Below are 26,276 nucleotides of genomic sequence, written 5' to 3' on the forward strand. Positions count from 1 at the left end.
AAATACTCGACCCTCTCGGAAATAACTACAATAAGGCTGTTTTTTCAACTTGTCAAGCTCTGAAGGAAATTCTCAACCTAATAAAACCTTCTTTTCGCTAATTTTTCAAGTTAATAATAATTTGTTTTTATTCTCTACCAACTATAGGCATTTTTTCCCTCGTTTTTCTCAAACTAATAATGTTATCGTTTTGCTAATTTTTGCTTGTCAAAGACCTTCAAAAAGTTTTCCAGGCCTTTCGATAATTTTTATCACTAATTTCTATTTACTAGAATATTAAAGGTCCGAGTTATATGCCCACCTTCTCCTTGGTTTCAAAAGACTTATCCCCCTCAGAAATAACAAAAATAGGGTTGTTTTTCAACTTTTCAAACTTTAAAATGCATATTTGCTAGTTTTTAGAAGGCGTCATCTGTGCCCCCCTCCTCTTAGCTCCATTCATACCTAAACTTTATGTTTTCCTTTTTCTAGGCCGAGATCCAAAGCTTTATGGCCGAATTCATTGGGGGAGGACCCGCACTGGTTAAGGAAGCCTTCGAGGAGTTAATGACCTGGTCCGAAACCTTTATTGCAAAATGGCCAGAGGCCAATTACCCCTCGGTAAGTTTTCCAAGACTATTTTTTAACTACTTCCCAAAGGGTTTATAAGTAGTGTGGGCATAGGGGGTTACAGCACCGAATGTACCTTTCAATGCGTCATATTACATTGAAATATTCCGACGAGTAGTGGGGTTCTATGAGCTGAAGGGCTCAAGGTAAACTTTCATAATAAAATTATGCATTCCGGTGAGTAGTATGACTTCTATACCCATTTACTCTTTTTCATAGGGCAATCTGGTCCAGTGAACTAATATGGTCTTATTATTCTTCTAGGTCCACAAGGTTTAAGGTTCAAGTTTTAATTTTAAAATATTTGTACAAAATAGACATAAATACAGGGTAAACGCCGGAGACACAAGGTCAAATGAGAAAAACCCGGTACATTAATTGGAATAAACCTTTTTGAAAAAAAAAGAATAAATTACAGTTATTCCATGACTCACAAATAGACGGGCTCCTACCCCACAAACCCACTGACATCGGGCAAATATCCACCGAAAATACCAATAAAAAAAAACAAAAAAAAACGGGCGAATAAGGGTAACCGCTGAACGGCATCTCACGGGGCAAAACACCCAACAAAACAATATTATCAAATGTACCCAGATTTTCAATATATTATTAATTCTTAAAATTATTTATAAGGATAGAATGAAGTTGCTTTTTTATATTTGGAAGAGATTTGCTGCAATCAATAAATGGTAGATGAATACACCATGAACCCGTGATTGAAAATAATGGCGAGAACCGTGATCTCTCTGTGCTTAATTTTAGGTGCTGAATGTTCCATTTATGACGGGTTTCATAAGAATGGGCATGTTGCACAGGGAAAAAATTATTCGAACGAAAGTACGTAGGTAGTTCCGACCGGTCATATTTTACCTGAAATAAAAAAGAATTGAGGCTGAATATCTGTGAAACAGGTAAAATATTAGTTAGAAAATATAGAGTTTCAGTTTTACTCTTATTAGGATACGAAGACGGTGATGGTAAATATTTCTTTAAAATTAGAAGAGCCCAGTTTTGAAGAATTTGTATCGGTTTCACATGACATCTGAATGTTGCCAAATATATCAGAGGACAATACGTAAGATGAGAATGAACCAACGCAAAATAAATTAGACGTAGGATTTCATATAGAAAAAAATGCTGAAACCTTCGCATTATACCAACCCCCTGAGCAACTTTAACCCGTAATCTATTGCAATGTTCTTTATATGACAGATTTTCATCAATAATAATACCCAGATACCGGAACGAAGTTACCCTTTGAATTTGAATATTTGTAGCATGATCAAATATAGTTGAAATTCCTTGTGCATTCTGCCCAACTCTACTTTAAATGATAAATTTGGTTTTTGATGCATATAGTGACAAACGATTAGCTTTTAGCCATACAAGAAGTTGTGAAAATACGATTTGCAGCTTCTCATTGAGATCCTCTTCCGAATATCCAGTAAGTGATGATCCGGTATCATCAGCGAAAAGAACATTCAGACCAAGGTTTTTTGTCGCTGATGGAAGGTCATTTATATATATTAAAAAAAGCAGTGGTCCCACGATTGAGCCTTGCGGGACACCAGTATTTGACAACAGAAATGGATCCGAAATTGTGTCGTTGATCATAGTCACTTGGGAGCGACGACTTAGGTAAGATGCGATAAAACCGTGCGCTGGTCCTCGTATTCCACCGTGGTTTAATTTATACAACAATATTTCATGGCTTAACGAATCAAAGGCCTTCTCAAGGTCCAAAAATATACTCGCCGGTATCCATTTTTTGTCCAGACACTCGTGAATAAATTGTACCATAGTTAATATAGCATCCTGCGTACTATGCTCTTTTCTAAATCCATATTGAGTTTTTGAAAAATAGTCTTTTGAACAGAGAAAATTATACATTCGATTATAAAAACATCGCTCCATTACTTTAGAAAAACCCGAAAGAATAGAAATGGGTCTATAATTTGAGCAATTAGTCCGGTCACCACTTTTATATAGCGGTAACACTTTCACTTTTTTAAAAGAATCCGGAAAAGTTCGCGATCTAAATGACAGATTTATTAAATGACACATAACTTTATTAATACTAGGTAAAATGGCTTTAACAATATTGGTCGACGACTCATCAATCCCCGGGGAATTTCCAGTATTTAAAAGCTTAACAACCTTAGCAAGCTCTTCTTGTGTTACCGGAGTTAAAAACAGAATTCTCAGAAGGACTTCCTAGGTACGTAGGATAATTACATTGCCCATGGGACATATTATGTTGGAGCTTATTAGCTATTGACTGCCCGATTGACACGAAATGAAAATTTATGTAATTTGCCATTTCTAGTTCCCTTTCAATTGTATTACCATGGGCATCCCGTATTTTTGATGGTGAAGAAGACGTCCGCGACCTATTTAAACATGAGTTGATTAGTTCCCAAGTTTTCTTTGGGGCTTACTTACTTCAATAAAAGAATCGAAATAAAATTTCATTTTAGCATTGCGTATTATTTTTGAAAGTAGGTTTTTATAATTTTTGAAGGTTCTTCTATTTTCGTCACTCTCGAAAGATATAAAAGTTTTATAAAGATTTTTTTTATGTTTTATTGACGTCAAAAGGGCTGGCGATATCCATGGTTGGATGGGTTGATTATATTTCGTTTTCTTTTTTTTACTCTTGGGCACGACTCATCAAGTGCAGCATGAAATCCCTCTAAAAAATAATCCGTCGCAGAGTTTATTTCATCAGCATTAAATACAGGAGACCAATCAGTTAAATGCAGTTTATCCTTTAAACATACTAGATTTTTTTATTAATAATCCAGGTTGCTGTTTCTGGTGATTTTATTTTATGAATCTGGTATCTCACATCAGAAATTAAAAGAAAATGATCAGAGAAATCCTTCAGAACAACCTGTGAAGACGTAGCTGGTGTTGTTAAAAATATGTTGTCAATGAGAGTTACACTATTCAACTCAACACGCTTTGGAATTTTGCAAGAAGGAATTAGTAAATTTGATATCATTAATGTAATAAATTCTGTTTTATGGGTATTTTCATTAAATTCCAACATATTTCTATTATAATCCCCCATAAATAAAAAATACTCATAATCAAAAGATAATAGTAAAGACTCCATAGATTGCAAAAAAAGTGGTATTGGGGCCGACGGGGGGTTATACAAAACACAAACTTGAATTTCTTTTAGTCCCAAGCCGAAATTCAACCCCCAGTATTTCACACACTTTTTTAACATTATATTTTTCTAGTTCTGGCAGTCGCTCAAACTGCGCTCCATCATTCAAAAATAATCCAAGACCACCTTTTTCATGGACTAGTCGATTCTTATCAACGAATTTATATCCCGGGATTTTCACATTATAATGTGTCTTATCATTAATAAATGTTTCACAAATCCCCAAAATGTCAATTTGATTTGCTGGCAATAAATTTGATAGTTCATCAATAGAACTCATGAGTCCTTGTACATTCACAAACCCCATTCGCAATGAATTATCTTCAAGTCTGTTTATTTCATCAGGAGAAACGTAAGATGACGGTTTTATTTTAGAAAAAGTGTTGTTTTCTCTTTGACCGAAAAGTTTCAGAAAGTAAAGATAGGTTAAGGGGTTTCCCCTCCAAAGCCACCGGCCTATCGGTCCCCCCCCCGCACCCGCAAACTTTAAAGTCAACTAAGTAATAATCGAAAGATCCCACCCCGCGCCAGTAAGCCCGCGTGATAAGGAGCCCGTACCACTGCCGAGTCATGGAAACCAACTATGCTTATCATCCTTCGAGAAGACACAAGTTGAGAAGGTATAAGTAGAACAGAAATAACTGGGGTAGAAATAATCAAAATAAATTTGAACCGAGCTAGCCTAAATAACATCAAAATAAAAAATGAACATATCTCAAACACAAAAACGAAACAATTATCAATCTAGAGCGGGATTGATCTAACATCATACACTAGTCGCCTTTAATATTTCTTATGCTTTTGCCCACTGCGACTCAGAATCCGATTTATACTCTAGCCAGAGTTTAGCCCCTTTTTGTTTCACTCGTGTGAGTTGAGCGGATCCATTCTCACGCATTTCCTTACTCTTAGACAGTAACTCGTTTCTAATAGAGTTTAATTTGGGTGGCAAGTCCGTGCAAATCCGGAGCCCAATTCCTTTCAGCTTTGATATTGAACTGAAGATTGATAGAATATCTTTTTCTGTCGACACTGTTACGAAAACTGGAGAGGTGATCGCCTTACGGCTAGACACATTTGACTTCTGAGGCACTCGGTAGCACTGTGATAATTGGATTTTATCCGTGATTTCCATTTTTGATGTCAGTAACGTAGACACATTCGTGAGAACTGTCTATTGGTTTTTCTCTTTCTGTAATCCGAAGATGATTAAGTTAAGTTTTTGGTATTTTGCTTCGATTTCCAGCAGTTTCATTTCGATTGAGTCACACTTTGATTCTTTATCCTCAAGCTCGCTTTCTAGACAAGCAGTCTTCTCATCTCGAGACTTCGATTCATTTTTCAAAGTCTGAACCTCATCCAAAATCGAGGACAGTGTAACAGCAAACTCTTTTTGTTGGTTAATTAATAGATCCAGTTTCTTTCCCAGTGCCTTCATTCCATCATCAAAAGTTTTCTGGCTGACTGACGACATATTTCTTTAGCTATAAAATCCGCTCTCAGGTGAGATTTATGTTTTCATTTAGAATTTTATTAAATACAGACTTACTGCCAAGTATCCAAGCAGTATCCAAATGACAGAGTCTAAGACCGGTATAACTAGTCAATTAAGTTCACTCGTTGAATGATAGATTGCTATGTCTCTAATTAAAAGATTCTGACGTCACAGCTATAAAAATTCACTAATACATCAGTAGTGGTCAAACTTGTTAGTTACGCAAGCTAAGTTGTTTTAAAGAGATTTTAAGCATGTGTTTTATCCGACTGAATTGAAACTTATTTAGCTGTTAACTCTATGAACTCTAATTCAATAGCGTCATTACCAGGGACCACTATTGAGATCTCGTCGCTGCCACCTCAGTTTCGTGACAATTCAAAGGAAAGTGAACATGAGGGGGGTTTAAGTGTAGGAGTGAGTCAGGATAGTGTAGAATTCCCAGACATTGATTTAGACAGTTTTGTAAGAGATCTCGGCCTTAGCAGTGACTTTTTGGATAATGAATTAGAGCAGTTACCAGTAAGCGAGGTCAAGAGGGTGCTAGAAGACGCAGTACCCACCCCTCAGAGTGACAGGGGGAAAAAAGTAGTGCTGGCTCGCCTCCAATATTGCCTAATTTGTATTAAACCGATACCAGTTTGCGTAACATTCATGTGTATTGGGCTGAACTCTGTGACCCGTTCAATTCCTTAAAAAGTTGTAGTATCCATAAAGATCCCATTGACACAGTACATGCCTATGTAAGAATGATTCGGGCACTTCCCGAAAACCATTTGCAGGAGATGGGTGGATGGGACAGTATAATAGAATCCATCGTATTTAAAACTATTTTTTAAATTCAAGTTCGGGTGAGTTGCGCGAGCATCACATTCAGACAAAGATGCAGACGCTTTACCCAGACTTGCATAATTTTGAGGGTGTGTTTGAGGGTGCGCATAATTTTGACGGGGTGTTATAGAAAAATTAGAGATTAATATTGCTAAATTTAAAAGGGAATTTGTTTTAAGAGGTGGGAGGGGGAGCGGGAAAGCTAAATTAGAAAATATAATGCAAATTTAAAGGGTACTAAAAGTTTACAACACTTTCGTTTCTAAACGGGCATAGAGTGTTTCAAATATTCCGTCCTTGCGGATGGGCATAAGCCCGCGAGAGATGCTGCTAGTAAGACAATGTTGGATGATTGGGCAGTTAATGGTGGTGGGTCTGAGTTTCCTAAAGTAGATTTTAATTGTTTAAAAGGGCACTATCTAATCACACTGAAGGGGATTGACATTTTCGAAAGGGCAATGAACATTGGAAAGTTCGGTTTACAGTTTTACAATTTGATGAAATAAATGAAGAAAGGGAGCTAACAGATAAAAAGGGTGTAATATATTCCGTAAGGGCACCGTCCATTGAATCTATGAAACACTGGGTATGGCTTCTTTACGAGCCTGCCAAAGATCCTGAATCAATCGTACATTAATTCTAATTCAACATATTAGCAGGGTTTTAAGTGAGAGTAAAAGGGGAAAGGCGACCTGCTTTTACTGTCCAATGTGTCTGTCTAGATTGCATAGTGAATCAAAATTAAAGATCATTTGAAACACTGTAAGCGTTATTGGTACCAGTCTGTGGAAACGGTTTCAAGGGACAATGCCACCTTGAGCTTCAAAGACTTCCAGAAAACGCTTTTCAAAGAGCAACAAGGTATCATTGGATATTGAGGCTGCGCTCACGGATGTGTGTCATCCCTCAAATTTGAATCATGTTAAGGAACCTGAAGCCATTGCAGTCTCTTTTGCGCATGCGCGAAGAGACTCAATAAATGCCATGCAATTGGTAGATTTTGTTGAGACATAGGGAGGGAAGGATTGTGTTTCACAGCTATGGTAGCTCTTTTTAAAACACGAAATAAGGCAATTTCACGGTTGCGCCATACACATTATCCAATGAATCTATCTCCAGAATACGAGGTGGCTATTAAAAATCTAGATATTTGTTGGGTTTGCAAAAAAAATATTAACGAGAGGCATGTAACATCCCAGGACCAAGATCATTTATGGAAGGAAATTTCATCAACTATGATTTGAAATTCATATTACCAGCCTAGGCCCGATCACAGAGTTTTATGATTCACTTCTCGATCGTCAATGCACCACTGGTGACTATGAATTTGCCAAGAGAGTTTTGGCTAACGGAGGTTTTAAAAATGGGTGGGATTATTGTAAAATGTACTTGGCAAGTGGTGTTTAGACGTTGTTAGATATTGTCTGTTAAAATACAGACAAAATTCTTGAAGAATTTCGGTTGGATTTAGGGTATCATTTTTTCACTCCTCATCTGGTGATGGATTTAATTCTTAAAATTAGTGAAGCTCAAATAGGTCCCATCGACGACATGAATTAGCACCTGTTTGTAGAGAGATACATGAGGGGAGGGTATTTTTTCAACGGGGAGGGAATCCTTGAAACCGACCCGACTGGACAATACAGTGAAAAGTCAGACGCCGTTTTCTTGGGTATGAATTCCCTTTATCCGTCGGCAATATCTCACTTTTATTTTTCATGTGGGAATTACCAATGGCTTGACGATCCTTCTGCTCCTTATTTTCCGTGTATTTAGATTCTGGAAGAGGATTGGGCAGAAGGATGATTTTTCGAAATTGACGGTGAAATACCTCTGGAGGCTCATGACTCGGTAAAGGACTTTGTTTTCCCCTGCATCAATAGACCGGTGGCTACGGACTCTTTGAGGCCCTATAGTTTATCATTAGTAGAGAATGAGTAGTAGGTATGCATTGGACACCTTCAAAACAGAAGCTTATTGCCGACCTTGAGCCGAAACGGAATGTTGTTGTAGACCACGTTCTTTTGCGGTGCCGTTTATTGACGAAAGTGTCAACGAACGTCATCATATAAGGCTTTTGATGACACTCAAGAGCAACAAGTAAAAATTAAACACTTGAAAATTACCGCTTTGCGCAACGAAAAAAAATTATAAATATAAAACACTGGAAATGACTAGATAAAAAAAGGCGGTGCTGAGTTGGCGAAGGAAAAAACGGCCCTCCTCTCCCCACAGACGGCACCTCCCCCCCCCCCATTTCTCCCAACTATAAGCCTTTCTCAAGACCGATTTGTTTTCTATAATTTACACAATCAAATCGATATGAAGTAAGGTAATAGCCATGTGGTAGTACCTTCACACCACCCACACGTACATAGACTTGGTCTGATATGGTGGACATGGCTTTTTTCTCAACCTGAACTGTATATTTATATTTTAAAGAGCGAATGGCGATGCCACTCACTCTTGGAACTAAATTATTTTCTATAAGGTTCCCATGAACATTCATGGTGAAATTTTCCTTTACATAACAGGAAAGGAAAGGAAATTTTCCTTTTCAAACCAGGCAAAGGCAAAGAATTGCTAAACCTGAAAAAGTCAAAATAAAGTTATATAGGTTATTAGGATGAACGGCCATTTTTCATGAAGACACATAACTGGTGTTGCCAATACAATTTCCTGTTGGTGGAAAATTTGTTCGTGCCCGAAATGCCGCCAAAATCAAAACGTCCCAGAGAGAGCCCCCAGAAAAATGTGGACAGATGCCTGTTATGTACTTCAGACCTAGAAGAGGACTTTAAAGCAGTAATTTGTGATGCGTTTGGGAAATGGATATATTGTGACTGGCCGAAAATATCCGATACAGAGTATGAACTTCTTGTGAAAATGCAAGAGAAAAATGGTTTCCATTGGGACTGTGCTTGGTGCAAATAAAATGTGACCACCCCTAGATCCATTATCCCTCCCCAACCCGCAGCTACTATCCAAGATATTACTACTGTGATCACGCAAGCAATAGGAAACCTTCAGAGTAGTCTCTCCAATACCATTGCGCAAACTGAGAGTGCACTTAGAGCTGAGCTAGGTTCTATAAAAGACAAAGTAAATAGTGTTGAAGTGGCCCTATCCTCAAAATGTAGCGTAGATGAAACGAAGCAAATTGTGCAAGCAGAAGTCCGAGCACTTAGTGCTAACTTTCAGCAGTCGTTAGAATCCGAAGTACGACAGATCATCCGTGCTGAAAAAGACCGAGAGTCACGGAAAAACAACATTGTTGCATACGGTATCGACGCTTCTATTGATGACACTAACGCTCTCAAGTAGTTTTTATCAACCGAGTACGGAATCAATTGCGGTCCCTTAACTAATTTCCGTCGCCTAAAGCAGAATATACAGGCTAGTGATCCAACCCGGAATACGGCACCGCCCCTTTTGTTTACTGTGTCATCCTTTCAAATTAAAAAAACAGATCTTGAAAGAGTCTTTCTCAAGGAAAGGAGCAGTACAGTTCCGCCATGATCGATTGAAACAAGATCAAGAGAGAAATAAAGCACTTGTTGCAGAGCTTAAGGACAGAATAGCTGGTGGTGAACGAAACCTCGCAATCCGTGACCTCCGTATTGTGTCAAAAACCCGAAAAGCGGAGGAGAAGTCCCTCCTCCGAACCCGATGCAGATGTAGAATTCCAAGTTGTGAACTGTGTAAATAATGTAAATATGGGTGTTACCGAACATGTTAGTGCTTTTTCTACGGAAAGACTCTCATCCATGACTAGTGACAGCTCATTGGAGAGCGAAACAAGCTCTGGAAGCTACTACACTGCTAACTCGAAAGCGCCAGCAACCACTTTAGGCAAAACAGATGAGGACTCGGGTCAGCCGGGCAACGGGACCAACGACCAGAGTAAGCAACACCAAAAACGAGTAAGTACAGATTTTTATGCTCTAATTACTAACGTCGACCAACTTCTTAACAAATTGAACGAGCTGAAATCCGTGATTTATTCCAAAAATTATGATCTGGTCCGATTGACTGAGGTTTGTCCCAAGTCCAGTAGAAACAGGCTCGAAGATTCCCATGTTAAGATTCCAGGGTATGGTGTCATGTCAAACCTACAGTATTCAGAATGCAGGTGTGGTATGTTGGCGCTATTCAAGACATGTTATAGTATACAATCATTATGTCTCCCGGGTAACTCACAATTTGTCGAATCTGTATGGTTTGACCTATGTGATGACGACGGTGGAGTAATAACCAGAGTAGGCTGTATTTACAGAAGCCCATCTGCCTCAGATTGCCAAGAAACCGAGCGGACAATAGCAACAATGCTGCATAAAGCAACTATGAATTACACGGGGAACCTTTTTATAAATGGTGATTTCAACTTCCCTGACCTCATGTGGAAGGAGGGATATCCGTATATACCTGTACTTATGAACAGAAGCAGAAGCACAAATCTATTCACAGACTGCCTTCACGACCTTAATCTCTACCAGATTGTCGAACAAGCTACTAGAGGCCGACTTTTACAGAGACCGACTCTACTTGACCTAGTGTTCTTACGGGATAAAGACCAGCTTTAGAACATAAATTACTTACCTCCTCTCGGAAAGAGCAATCATCTAATCCTAGAAGTGAATGTGTCATTTTGTAAGATAAAAAATGATTACACAAAGAAAACTTATGTAGACTACGGGGCAATCAGAACAGAGCTGGAAGGCGTAGTTTGGTCACCTTTACTTCAAGGGGACGTCGACCAACAATGGGCTAACCTAAAGGACGAGCTACTTACACTTCAAAAAAAAACACACGTCAGTAAAACTCACACCAAAGCCCAAAACACTGCCTTTCATGACCCCCGAGATACGCAAGGAAATAAACAGGAGGGGACGGTACTGGAGAAAGTACAATAAAGGAGGGAAGGAAGAACACTACCAAAAGTTTGCGAAAGCTCGAAACAAACTATGAAGCCTAACTAAACAACTTTACGCACGGTACGAGTCCAAGCTAGCTGATGATAGTAAGAATAACCCGAAGAAGTTCTGGAAGTACGTATCAAGTAAGAACCACAGCAGACGGTCAGTAAAAGCACTCAGTACAGATGATAGCAAGGAAGTGACCAACTTGAAGAACATCGCCGAACTCCTAAACAGGCTGTTTGCGTCAGTTTTCACCAATGAACTAGATGGTCCTCTTCCTCATAGTCCACCATACAACATTCCAAACCTAATACCATATCTACTACTCTCCCCCCCCTATTGTCCAAAAGCGACTTGAAGTGCTAGATATAAACAAGTCCACCAGTCCTGATAACTTGCACCCAAGACTATTGAAGGAGCTTGCCAAAGAAATTGCATAACCACTATGCAATATATTCCAACTGTCACTTGACTCAAAAAAGGCACCCAAAGACTGGAAGCTGACCCATGTCACCCCAATATTCAAGAAAGGTGACTGCACCAAAGCCATAAACTATAGACCCATCAGTCTGACCTCAGCGGTGGCAAAAACCCTTGAGCGGATTGTGAATGCTGATGTTTTGACACATCTCCATAATAATAATATTCTTTCCCCCGACCAGCACGGATTTCTGCCAGGAAAATCGGTTGAGACCAATCTCCTTGAGACATACAGCACCATAACAGATTACCTGGAGAAAGGAACCCCTGTGGACCTGATTTTACTAGACATAGCCAAGGCTTTTGACAAGGTACCACACAACCGTCTCAGATTGAAACTTTCAGCAGCAGGCACCCATCCGAACGTGGTCAATTGGGTCATGAACTTTCTGACTGGTCGGAGTCAGCCGGTTCGACTCTTCACAACTAATGGTGACAAGGTCTTCTCCGAACCATGTGATGTTGTAAGCGGAATCCCCCAAGGTACTGTTTTGGGCCCTACCCTATTCCTTATTTACATCAACGATATGATGAATGGAACAGAAAACAGCATCACTCTCTATGCCGATGACTCCACGCTGTTTGAGTCTGCAAACCAACAAAGTCTGCAACATGACCTTCTTAAAATCCAAACATGGGCACAAGACTGGCTAATTGAATTCAACGCATCGAAGTGCAGTGTCCTTCCCTTTGGAAGCAACAACCACCGTCACCAGTAAAACATGTCCGATCCCAATTCACTGGCTAGCTTAGTACGAAAGAAAAGTCCCGAAGAAAGAGATCTAGGAGTGCTGATAGATGAACAACTGAAGTTCCATGGCCACTGGCAACAAGCAGTTTCGAAAGCAAATTCAAGCCTTGGTCTCCTCAAACGCACTATAACCAGCCTTTCCCGTACAGTCTTTCTAAGGCTCTATAAGGCTATAGTTAGACCCGTTTTGGATTTTGTACGTGTCTCACCTCCGCTTCTTATTAGAATGATACCAATCCAATCGAAGGAGTTCAGAGACGTGCCGCAAAGTGCATAGCTGGCCTACGAAATCTCTCGTACAACAAGAGACTAGAACGCATGCAGCTGCCAACACTCGTCTTCAGACGCCGCCGTGGTGATATGATGCTGACTATTGGAGGTTTATTGTTCGGGGTCACCACTTTTAAAGGCAAAAAAGGCGCAAAGAGTTGCTATGCCAATTACTGAAGGGGGAGATCCCTCGCTGGCCCCAAATTAGTGGTTTTTCTGCGGTTGCTCCAACCGTTCTGTATACTAACGTGATCGGATGGTCTATGGCCACATCTAAAGCCAAAGTTTACTGATAAGATCTTCTAATTAACCCTTTAGATTCGACCTAAGCTGAAACGTTAAAGAGTACATAGAAAATGCTTACTGTATTCAGAATCACGCGTTATAAAATGAACTAACTAAAAAATGGACTTTTTCTCTCAGCCCGCTAGCCGCAGCACGCGGCGGGTGTTATTAGGGGTGGTAAAGAATCTTTCCAGCCAATCCTTGAACTTACTAATTTACTGGCCAATCTCCCTAACTGCGCAATGTCTCCCTCGTGGTCTATTAAACACGTACGCAGTTAAGAGGACCCAAAATGGCGTCAAAAAAATAATAGGAAAATTAATATTTATTACTTAAGGAAGGAAAATAATTAAGGGGCCGAAAGAAATGAATCTGGGAGGGACATTTATCTGACAAAACTGGGACCAAGGGTTCCAACACCTCCCTCCTAAGATAAATGACCCACATTCCCGTTGGATTGGCTGGAAATTCAAACACAATATCAAATTAAAATAAACACTAAATTTCCTTTTTATCTTGCTCTGGTCTTCCAGGTCTTCCAGGTTCATTTCTTCCTGAGAGCTCCTGCCGTGCGAGGGTTTCTGCCCTTCCGAGTAGTATGGGGTACTATGAAGTTTTCCTCGTCTTTCAGCAGCTTCTCTTCCTCCTCCGTTGGAAACAATTGTAGGATGTCTTCCTCGGGACTCATAGAAATTCATTGTGCACAGCACAATCAAAAACAAAAATTTTCTTGCTCTCATGAATTTACATTTGAGAGGAGCAGAGAATCAATTTCTGGCACATGTGATGATGCCAGCCATCGTGAAAAATTGGCTGCACTTGCCTCTTAATTTCTATCTGTGGAAACAACCCCAAATCTCGATAAAAAAAAAAGTAAATTGCCCCTTGGTATAATTTCAAATAGTCTAAGGCCGAAAATACACAGGCCTGTGAAAACGATAGGGTTACTGGGAATGAAGTAAAATTTTGAGCGAACCATGAATCGGTTTTTTCTGGGTTCCCTCCCCTGGGATAATTAAATTAAGAATATAAGTTAATGCTAATTGAAAATGAGATTTGAATACATATCGCACTGAATAGAATTTGCCGGAAATAATTGTCGATTCCCATGAAGAATAACAGCTATGAATAGGGTTGCTGGACAACGGTTTGGGTGAAGTATGAAGTGACTGGGAGAGAGTATCCCCCATGGACTCCAGATCAGAAAGGCAAAATCTCGGTAAAGGGATCACAACTTGTCGGCCAGTTGTGCATTGAGGAAAATGGCTATCTTTTGCGACTTCCCGCAGGGGATCTTCCCCGAGGGATTCCTCCCCCTCATAAAGGATCGACATATCTTTTGAATTGATAATACCAATTTCAGATTCATTTCCAAATTTTTCCAATCCGACTCGACATTCAATATCTCCCAACTTTCCCCCAACCCGTTGTAGGTCATTCATCTCTCTTTTGTATCCATCTTCTTTTATTCCCCATGGGTCTTTGACCTCTTTTTCCCCCTTATTGTCTATGTTTTCAAGGCACAGCCCATCCGACATTTTATTGTTCCCCCTATTGTTTATATATCTCTTTATTCTAATCGGGACATGCCGTCAGCGTTCCCGTTATCTGTCCATGGTCTTGACTTTATTTCGAAGTAGTATTCTTGTAGGCACAGGGCCCACCGTGCTAATCGTCGGTTATCTGGCTTCATTATATTTAGCCATTTTAATGGTTTGTGATCTGTCACTATTGTATATTTTCGTCAATATCCAGAATATTACCGTTTTTTACCTACTAAATTATCTCAAGTCATACTTTGTCAATTTTGAAAAAAGATAATTATGCTTTAGATTGTTTCATTGGTATAAATTTGATTGTATTTATCACATCTACAAAAATTTGGTATAGAGCTACCCCTAATCCGTAATCTGAACTGTCAGTTTGTAGCACAAATGGTAAGGACAAATCTGGATTTCTCAGTATCCTTTCGTTACAAAGAGCATCTTTCTGTGTATTAAATGCATTTTATTCAATTCGTGACCATTTAATGGGGTCTATGGCCCCCTTTCTTGTTAACTCCGTCAAAGGTGTAGCAATTGTTGCAAAATTTGGTATGAAGTTTTGATAATATCCTGCCAACCCCAAAAATGACCAAACTTTTTTCTTTGTGGTCGGAACTGCTGCGTTTCTAATTTTTTCGGTTTTTTCCCTTAATGGGGCTATTATACCGTTTCCGATTTTGTGTCCCAGGTATTCTGTCTGTGTCTGCACTAATTTACATTTTTCTACATTCAAAGTTAGTCCTGCTCTCCTCATCCAGGTTAATACTTGTTCCGTATGGATTAGATGTTCATTGAACGAGTTTGAAAATACTATAATATCATCCAAGTAGGCTCTTATATAGGGTAAGGAATTTAAAATATAATCTACTATCCTTTGGAATGTTGCTGGTACCCCTTTTAGTCCGAATGGCATGTACCTAAATTGATACAACCCAAATGGAGTAATAAAGGCAGTTTTGGCTGAATCATCTGGGTCCGTTTTTACTTGCCAATATCCCCTTCTCAAGTCTAAAATTGATATAAATTTTGCGGAGCCAACTGACTCTAGAATTTCATCCAGTCTTGGTATTGGGTACGCGTCTGATTCAGAAATATTATTCAGTTTTCCGTAGTCTACGCAAAATTTAATGGAGCCATCTTTTTTCGGGACTAATACGACTGGTGCTCCAAATTCTGAATTTGATGGTTCTATCATCCCTACCTCGAGCCTTTGGTCACTCTATTTTTTCATTTCTTTTCTTTTTGATTCCGGTATTCGGTATGGGTATTGTTTTATTGGTTTCTTGTCCTTTAATAGTATTTTATGTACTACATTTTCTGTTTTTCCGATTCGGTCTGTTAATACGTCTGCAAATTCCGTGAATAACTTATTTAACTGGGATTTCTGAGCCTGGCTCAGATATTTTTCTGCCGAAACCCTTTCAATGGCGTTTATCAGTGTTTCTGCCGGGTCTATTGTACCTAAAGGGACACTTTCCTCGTCATGTTCTGAGGTCGAAATCATGAGACAGCGCTTTTGCGGATCCTTGAGGTTTTCATTTTCCTGGTTAAATTTCCTCAGTAAATTCACATGTTAAACTTCTTCCTTTTTTCTTGTTCCGTGTAGGTCTATGATATAATTTACATCCTTCATTTCTCTTTTTACCTTAAACAGTTCTTTCAATCTTAATTCAAATTTATTATTTCAGTCCTGCAATAAAATTAGGACTTCCCCCCCCTTCCTTGAATTCGCGCAGTTGGGCGGATTTATCGTACAATGTTTTTGTTTTGTCTGCATATTTTCCTTATGCTCTTTTTGCAATTTCATGGTATTTATACAGTTTCTATCGCAGTCATAGCAAGTTGATTATCACTGTTTCCTCATTTTTCTCCTCATTTTCCCATGACTCCTTTAAAATGTGTAACACTACCCTTGGGTTTGTCCCAAATAGTAATTCAAATGGCGAGAACCCTGTAGTTAGGTGTAGAGTTTCCGTGTATGCAAAAGGGACATAAGGAAGCACTTTGTCCAATTGATTTACATCATCTCTTACAAAACGTCTCAATATGCTAATTAGGGTTCCGTTAAATCTTTCTGTCACTCCATTTGTCTGAGGATGGAATGGAGTAGTTAATACTTGTTTAATACCGAGAATTTCGTATAATTTTCGGATGTATGTCGATATAAAATTGGTTCCATTATCTGTTAAAATTTCCTTCGGGATAAAATTCTTTACCGAGCCATGAAGTACCAGAGGTATTTCACCGTCAATTTCGAAAAACCTTCCTTGTGGTCCATTCTCCTCAACAGTGTAAATTTTGAGGAAATCTGGAGCAGAAGGATCGTCAAGCCATTGGTAATTCCCACACAGAAAATAAATTTGAGACATGGCCGATTTGTAAAGGGACTTCATATCCAAAAATACGGCGTCCGACTTCTCACCGGTGCATTGTCCATTCAGGTCGGTTTCAAGGATACGATCCCCGTGGGAAACATACCCTCCAGTCATTGATAGCTCTACAAACAGGTGATGATCGACGTCAGCGATTAGATCTATTTCGACTACACTAATTTTAAGGATTAAAGCCATCAGCAGATTAGGAGTGGAAAAATCATACCCCAAATCCAACTTCCCCAAATCCGAATTCTTCTGGATTCTATTCTTCTGGATTCTTCATGAACTTTATCCTTTTTTTACAGACAGCATCTAACAACGTCAAAACATCTCTTACAAGGTACATTTTACAATAGTCATACCCATATTTACACCCTCCCTTTGCCCAAACGCTCTTGGAAAATTCATAGTCGGCCGTGCTGTATTGACAATCGCATAGTGAATCATAAAACTCTGCGATGGGCGGTAATTTTTCCTCACTTAGCTTCGAGGCTGAGCTGTAGTACTCGTACGGGTATATGCCCTTACATGTTAATAAATCATAATTTCCTCATCTGGAAAGTGCTGTTTGAGGAGGTGGAAGCTTTTAAAATCGTCACTTTTCTGTTCTTGAATCAATTGACTTAAGATTTGGGGAAGAAACTAAAGGAATCAGGGAAACGGCTTTTATTCAAGTACGCTTTACCATTACCAATTCCTTGCCATTTAAATCCTACGACTAGCAACTTTTCAGATTATTTTGGTATGATGCTATATGAAAAAGAACCATCTACCCATGCCCGATCTACGACTTCACCTTTCTGTAATCGTACCAACGCTGAATTTCAAATCGTAGTTGGAATTGTGCATGTAAACCGGAAAAAAGCGTTTCTGTCTAACATTTAAATTACACGATTTATGCGCAATCTCCCAAAAATTACTTCACCTTAATAAAATTTCTTGCAATAAATGATCATGAACCCGGGCTTTCGCATCCCCTTCACAAATTTTCTTCTTACAAACCCAACAAATGTCTAGATTTTTAATAGCCATCTCGTCTTCTGGTGATAGATTCATTTGATAGTGTGTATGGTGCAGCCGCGACATTGCCTTATTTGCTATTTTAGTAAGAGCAACCATAGCTGTGCCAACCCAATCCTCCCCTTCCAAAGTCGCAACAAAATCTACCAATTGCATGGTATTACTTTAATCTCTTCGCACATGCGCAAAAGAGATTGCAATGGCTTCATGTTCCTAAGCACGATTCAAATTTGACGGATCATAAACATCTGTGAGCGCAGCCTCAATGTCCAATGACACCTTATTGCTCTGCCACATTGTGTTCTGAAAGGCTTTGAACCGCAAGGTGGCATTTTCCCATGAAACCGTTTCCACAGACTGATACCCATGACGCTTACACTGCTTTAAATGACTTTTTAGTTTTGATTGACTATGAAATCTAGAAAGACACATTGGACAGTAATAGCAGGTGCCCTTTCCCCTTTTACCCTCACTTAAAACCCTGCTAATATGTGGAATTGGAAAAAATGTATTTATTATTCAGGATCTTTGGCAGGCTCGTGAAGGAGCCATGGTCAGTGGCGCACGGACTCAATGGACGGTGCCCTTATGGAATATATTACTCTCTTTTTATCTGTTATTTCCCCTTCTTCATATTCTTCATCAAATTGTAAAACTGTAGTCCAAACTTTCAAATGTTCATTTCCCCTATCAAAAATGTCAATCCCCTTGAATTTAATTTGATATTGACCCTTTAAACAGATAAATTCTACTTCAGGAAGTTCAGACCCCTCCCCATCGCTATTAACTGGCCAATTATTCAACATTGTCTTAGTAACAGCATTTCTTTCGGGTTTATGCGCTGCCACAAGGACGGATTATTTGAAACACTAAGTCCGTGTTGAAAAGAAAGTTTCATACACCCTTAGCACCCTTTAAATTTGCATTATATTTTTTAAGTTAGGTTTCTCGCTCCTCCTCCCGCATCTTAAAACAAACTCCTTTTTAAATTTAGTTATTTTTACCTCTATTTTTTCTATAAATAAAACTACCAACCCACTTCCATTCTCATTATAGCCCTCCATCTTATCAAAAATTTCACCCACCCAATCTGAAAAAACATCCTCAAAATTACGAAGTCTGGATAAAGCGTCTGCATCTTTGTCTGTATGTGATGCTAGCACAACTAGCCCGAACTTGAATTTGAAAAAATTATTTTAAACGTAATGGATTCTTTTATACTGTCCCATCCACCCATCTCCTGCATATAGTTTTCGAGAAGTGCCCGGATCATGCTTACGTAGGAGATTTGCTGTGTCTATGGGATCTTTATGGATACTACCACTTGTTAAAGAATTAAACGGGTCACCGAACTCAACTCTTCACGCATGACTGTTACGCAAAGTGGAATCAGCTAAATACAAATTAGGCAATACTGGAGGCAAGCCAGCAACACTTTGTTCCCCCATGTCACTGTGAGGGGTGGGTGCTGCGTCTTATAGCACCCTCTCGACTTCGCTTACTGGTAACTGCTCTAATAAATAGTCCAAAAAGTCACTGATAAGGCCGACATCCCTCAAAAAACTGTCTAAATCAATGTCGGGGAACTCTGTACTATCCTGACTCACCCCTACACTAAAACTCCCTCGTGTTTACTTTCTATCGAAGTGTCAAGAAATTGAGGTGGTGGTGTCAGGATCTCAATAGTGGGCCCTGGTAATGACGCTGTGTGAACCTAGAAGAATAATAAGACCATATTAGCTCACTGGAAGGCATTGCCCTATTAAAAAGAGATAAAGGGTATAGAAGTCATACTACTCACCGGAATGTTTCATTTTATTATTAAAGGGTACCATGACCCCTTGAACTCATAGAACCCTCACTACTCGCCGGAATGCATCATTATATTATGAGGCATTTTAAGATATCTTCGGTACTGTAACCAACTATGCCACACTACTAATAAACCCTTTTGGATGTATTTCAAAAATAGTCATGGAAAACTTACCGAGGGGGGATTGGCCTCCACCATTTGGCAGTAAAGTCATCGGTCCTGGTCATTAGCTCCTCGGAGGCTGCTTCTATCAGTGCGGGTCCTCCCGAATGAATTGGGTCATGAGGCGTTCGATCTCGGCCTAGAAAAAGAAAACATAAATTCTAGGTATGAATTATGCTAACAGGAGGCAGGCACAGATGACTTCCTTCAAAAGTTAGCGAGTAAACACTTTAAAGTTTGAAAAGTTGACAAACAACCTTATTTTAGTTACTTCAGAGGGGGATGAATCTCTTAAAATTAAGGGTAAGGTGGGCATATAACTCGGACCTTAAATATTCTAGTGAATAGAAATTAGTACTAAAAGCTATCGAAAGGCCTGGAAAACTTTTTAATGTCTTCGACAAGAAAAAATTAGCGAAAAGACAACATTATTAGTCTGGGAAAATAAGGAAAAAAGTGCCTTTAGTGGGCAGAGAATATAAAAGACATGATTATTAAGTTGAAAATTTAGCGAACGTTGACTTTATTAGGTTGAAAATTCCCTTCAGAGCTTGACAAGTTGAAACAACAGCCTTATTGTAGTTATTTCCGAGGGGGTTCGGTCTTTAAGAACTAAGGGGGAAGAGAGCAAATAACTTTTACCTTTATATATTCTAGTGAATAGAAATTAGTAATAAAAATTATTGAAAAGGCTGGAAAACTTTTTAATGTCTTCGACAAGCAAAAATTAGCGAAAAGATAACATTATTAGTTTGGAAAACCAAGGAAAAAAACTGCCTTTAGTAGGCAGAGAATATAAAAGACATCATTATTAAGTTGATCAGAAACTAGCGAAAAGACATAACTATAGAGTTAATAAGCGCGATTGCGCTGCCTATGATAATTCCAGCATTTGATTTGAATTTATGCTGAACTTATTAATTTCAACAGTCCCACAGTCAAATTTAATCTGAATTTCAAGAAACTTCAATCTGCTTTTGAAGTCCAAACCATGTTGAATAAAATAGCCTATTTACTTCGAAAACCATATATTTTCTACTGGAAGGTACATAAATCTTAATAATTTCAATAACTAGTTGGAATTTAAACTGCAAGTCACAATTTCAACAGAAAAATTGGATTTTTTTTTTACTTGTTCAAAGTCCAGCATAACATTTTGTTGGAAATAAAAAAAAAATTATACAGTGTAATCAACATGGTTTTGACTTCAAACAGTAAATTAAAATTTCTTTAATATTTTATTAAATTTGACTATGAAACTATTGAAAGTAATATGTTTAGAATAAAATTCAAATCAAATCTAGGAATTATGACAGAAAAAGAAGAAACTAATTGTCTTTTTGGGTTTAAGAAGCTATATAAAAATAAGGGAATGTATATTTACTTAGAAATGAGTAGAAATTATGTGTGTACGATGTGCACACACGAAAATTTCGGCAATAACAATAAATTTTTATTTAGCTTTTATTGGTAATTTTTCTAATAAAATATTTTTTTGTGAGTGTTTGTTGTTAATAAATTTTAAATCTACTACACTAGTTTTAACAATACTAATGCTTAAAATATATTACCTTCTAAATACAGTTTTTTCTAATTAATAACGAAACTGGATTATAAAACTATTATCAAACTGGAAAGGGGTCACTCAGTCACAAATTAAAACTTATATTTTTCTTATTAAGGGTTAAAATCTATTGGCAGGCAGCCAACAGTGGGGCAACGCACATTTTTCATTGGTTTTTCCCTATTCTGCTCTCTTTCCTTTGGTTTCCTTATAATTAATTACCTTACAGTCCCAAATTTCGAAGTTTCCTCACGTCAAAACATTTGTAAGAATATTTTTTGAGAAACTTTGTTCTAGTTACTTTTATTTTAATCTTCTATATCCTAAAATAGGATATTTATGCATTTGAGCAATAAATTCCATAAATTGTTCTGCTACCTTCTTTTACTTTGGAAAAATAATACGATTTTAAAGAAATAGAATACTGCAGTCAATTTTATCTATTGTACTTAAGCAATATTGGTAGGTTTGTAATCTCGTTATCTTTTAGATAAAATAAAGCCTATTAAGTTAATTTTTGAATGATTTTAGCCTCAATCTATTTGTGTTGTTGACTAAGCCTAGTATGTCAGCCAAATCAAAGGTGTCTCTGTCCAATAGGCAAATTTTTAGGACTTAGAAATTGGAAGGGAGTTAACATAGAAGCTTGGCAATACCTTCCAAGAGTATGTGTTTGGCCCTGGATTCATTACTGGAAGTTTTGTTTTCCTAACCTAACCCCTTTCTAAGATAGCGAAAAGTAGCTAAACTAGAATTTTACCAAAACAAGATCCCAGCAACAATTCAGATTAGCCTAAATATTCCTGTTGTAGCCCATGCATAACTTTATGTAGGCTAATAGGACAGAAATTAGGGTGAGGCTGTAGGTTATTGCATGCATGGTTTTAAAGGAAATATATTACTAAAATATAGGTAGTAAGCCTAAAGGTTACAAGTTCATTTGATTCCTTATTTTATACTTTTTATTAATGTAATTATCTTAGTTATCACCCTGAAAATGCACTCTGTCCTTTAACAGTCCCAGTAAGCCTATAGTCCTGAATAACAGGCTATATAGCATATATCTTTGTTGTTTATTATCTTGGTAGATGTCATGGCTTGTTTGATTAAACTGTTTTACCTATGAAAACCAATCTGTCTTATTGATTTTAGTAGAATTACTAGATTAAATAATACTGAAAAATTGTTAATAATATTAGAAAAAAATAGGTAAACTTATACAATGGCTGTTCCTATAGGCCTAGTTTAGCTAGGAAGAAAGTGAATGCATCACTTGATGCCTTTTATATGCTCTTTCCAAGTTTAATAATCATTTATGGGACAGATTCCATTTATAGCCATTAATTGGGTCCAAAAGGTAACTTATTACTTTCTCTATAGTTTTAAGTTATGAAGTAAAGTCAAAAGATTAGTTGAAAACTAGTTAGATATAATAATTAACAGTAAATTTTGGGCAGTTTACATTACTGACCTACAGATAAGGTGAACATTCCACTTGTTGCCTTTTTTTATGCTCTTTCTGAACATAATAATTACTTTACTTGGAAATTCAATTTTATGCCCATTATAGACCCTCAACAATAATGCCTTTTTGCTTATTTTTGGCTATAAAACAACATAATGGTGAAAAAAACAGTTATTACTTCATTATATACAGAATCCTTGTAGTTAACATATTTCAAATACAGCTCTGCTATACTTTACCCCTACCACCCTCTTGTGGAAATATATAGCCTGAATTTTACTCTTCCCATGTGTATTCTGGTTTGCTATTTCATCACAGTTGATTCAATTTATGGGTAACCGAGTTTAAACAAGAGCAATGCTAGCAGAAATATATAAAGTTATCATCCAAAGGGCTTAAAATTGAATTTCCAAGTAAAGTGATTATTATATTCAGAAAGAGAATAAAAAAAAGGTATCAAGTGGTATGTTCACCGTATTTGTAGGTCAGTAATATAAATTGCCCCAAATTAGCTCTTAAACAAGGCCTTAGGCAACTCTATGATATTTCAAAGGAAAGATCACTAGCCCTTTTGAGAGCTAAAAAGCAATTTGTCCCAGAAGTGATTATTTATTTAAAAAAAAAAAAAGAGTAAGCCATAAGCTTTTGCATTTGGAAAGAGTATAAAAAAGGCATCAAATGATTTATACACTTTTTCCCTAGCTAAATTATACAAAAAATAATATACATTTACAAGAAAACATTATAATGTTTCAGTAAAAACATACAGCATATAATAACAATGCAAAAGATGGTTAGAATATAAATTTACAGGAAAAACTGTTTGAGTATCAGCACTTCCCACAGGTTCTGTCTAATGTGAGATTTTGTGAAACAATGGTTGCATAAAAAAAAGGATGCCACCTAAATGGGATTGCAAACAGGATCTAGTCAGCCCAAAAAGTCCAAGATTTTTGTGCTGGCTGTAAATACAGTCTTGAGTCACATTCAAAGGCAGTGTTATGTGTTGGGTATGAAAAATGGCTATGCATTGAATGATTAAAAATGCCCAGCTCTGAATATGAACTATTCACAAAAATGTCTACCATTGGAGACATGCAGTGGTACTGCTTGATTTGCAAGCACTCTGGTACTCCAGCAGACCCCCGCCCCTCACCCCCTCATTGGCTGAAATATCAAATTTGATAACATCTAAGGTCCCTAGTGCTTTGGCTATTGCACAAATAGTTAAAGGTGCAGTAAAGGAGCTGAAGCAAGACATTACTGCTAAGATAAATGAAGTCAAGGAATGTGTTACTGATCTTGAGAAAAATGTTGCCAAAAATGCACCATTTCAGAAGTTGAAGAACATGTTGGAGCTGCAATGCAGGAGGAAACAAATAAATTGAAACAAGCCATTAATTTGTACCTTGAAGACAAAGTCCAAAGAGTGTTCAGACAAGAAAAAGATAGACAGAGGAGAAAACTTAATGTGGTTGCATATGGTATACCCCAGCAACCAGGAGTAGCCTACTAGATGACAAGACATTCATCAAAAGACAACTTGCAGAGCTGTATGGCATTATGGGTGCAAACATATGCAACATTAGATGCTTAGTGTGCAACCACTGTAAATTGATTGACCTGAAACCAGCCAACAAGAACCCCCCCCCCCCACATTCTCTTCTTTGTCCCAAATCTAAAAATAAAGAGGCATATTCTGCAAAAATCCTATGAGCTATGTAAGGAAATTCATTTCAGTGCAGATGCATCCTGGGAAGATCAGGAGAAAAGAATAGCCTTATCTGCCAAACTCAACTAGGAGAGACAAACCTGGCTATCCACACCAGGGAAAAATTATTTAAAAGACTTGATTCATCCAAGTTGGAGCTACCCCCCTCCCCCTCCACCCATGGACTGTTTGATACCCCAGATACCAGCCCTGTACATAGTGTAAATAATGATCTAGAAGTGTTTATGTCACCAATTAGTGCCCATGAATTCACCAACTCATCATCCTACAAGTCCCTTACAAATGAAAGTTTCATTGCAGCTGATGATAGTAGATCTCCAAGCACTTCTCTATCCACTGTAGACAAGTCCATCCTCAACATGAACCTCTGCCATAAGGAAGTACTCAACCAAAGAAAGCAGCAAGTAAATCAAGACTGAGGTGTGTCTCAATAATTCAAGAAAACAGCTTCTAGATTTGCATGTCAGTTTGTAAGGCTACCATACAGTATCCAACTTGTCATCCAATTATTGCTGCCAGGGAAAACTGGCAGAAGTCAGAACCTCTTACACTGTCACCACAATTAGCTACTCCACTGGGTGCCCTTATGCTGAAACCATTTTCTTCAATTACCTTAATTCACACTTCGGAGCAAATTAAGGTCCATACTGGATCTGTTGTGCTCCGGGTCAATAATGGCAAAAATTCGTCACTGTGTTAGGGCCAAGTGACACGCCATAGGAGTGGTCTGCTGGAGAGATGCAATTTAAGCCCACTTGGTAGCGGTGGCCACGAGGTAGGTATGGCCCGAAAAGACCATTCTCAGTGGTGTAGAGCTGACACCACCACACAACAGCAACTTCGGATCAAGTATGCAAGATGGTTGGGTATGACAAGTGGCATCAGCCTCCTAGCAAGACACTTATTATGATAAAGTTGGCATCAGTCAGTAGTTGAGTGGGATGGACAGTCCCACTCATATTTCCATGGCTTATTATTCCATTCCATGTCAAGTCTGGACTTGAAGGACACAGCTATAGGTGCAGTTGCCGTTTCAGCTTGAAGGCTATTCCAAGTGTTGACAACATGCTCAGAGAAGAAGTGTTGCAGTGTTCGTGTTTTGACAAAACGTTTTGACAGCTTATGTGAGTGTTATTTGGTTGTGCATTATACTTGTAGGTCAGCATCATATCACCATGGCGGCATCTGATGACAAGTGTTGGCAGCTGCATGCGTTCCAGTCTCTTGTTGTGTGGGAGATCTTGTAGGCCAGCTATGCACTTTGTGGCACGTCTCTGAACTCCTTTGATTAGACTGGTGTCATTCTTATAAGAAGGGGAGGTGAGACACGTACCAAAATCCAAAACGGGTCTAACTATAGCCTTATAGAGCCTTAGAAAGACTGTACGGGAGCAGCTGGTAATAGTGCATTTGAGGAGTCCAAGGCTTAAATTTGCTTTTAAAACTGCTTGTTGCCAGTGGCCGTGGAACTTCAGTTGTTCATCTATCAGCACTCCTAGATCTCTTTCTTCGGGACTTGTCTTTAGTACTAAGCTAGCCAGTGAGTTGGGATTGGACATGTTGTACTGGTGACGGGGGTTGTTGCTTCCAAGGTGAAGGACACTGCACTTCGATGTGTTGAATTCAAGTAGCCAGTGTTGTGCCCACATTTGGATTTTATGAAGGTCACACTGCAGACTTTGTTGGTGTGCAGGCCCAAACAGCTTGGAGTTATTAGCATAGAGAGTGATGTTGTTTTCTGTTCTATTCATCAAATTGTTGATGTATATAGGGAATAGGGTAG

General features: G+C 38.3%; 1 protein-coding gene across 2 annotated transcripts in view; it reads left to right on the plus strand.

The window, feature by feature from the left end:
• The first annotated feature begins 531 nt into the window (after positions 1 to 531).
• The window catches only part of LOC148948514 (uncharacterized), a 72,454-nt gene continuing 46,709 nt past the window's right edge, over positions 532 to 26,276 (plus strand). The window contains exon 1 of one of the 2 annotated variants that reach the window (XM_089093962.1): positions 532 to 600. In XM_089093962.1, coding sequence (XP_088950088.1) covers positions 547 to 600 — 54 coding nt within the window. In that variant the 5' untranslated portion in view covers positions 532 to 546. Of the gene's footprint in view, positions 601 to 21,739; positions 21,759 to 26,276 lie in introns of those variants that run through there. The other variant, XM_089093963.1, reaches the window with a different exon arrangement.

This window comes from Artemia sp. Qi Xiang Cuo, chromosome 9 (genome assembly GCF_049724085.1).
Source record: "Artemia sp. Qi Xiang Cuo chromosome 9, ASM4972408v1, whole genome shotgun sequence".
Lineage (NCBI taxonomy): Eukaryota > Metazoa > Arthropoda > Branchiopoda > Anostraca > Artemiidae > Artemia > Artemia sp. Qi Xiang Cuo.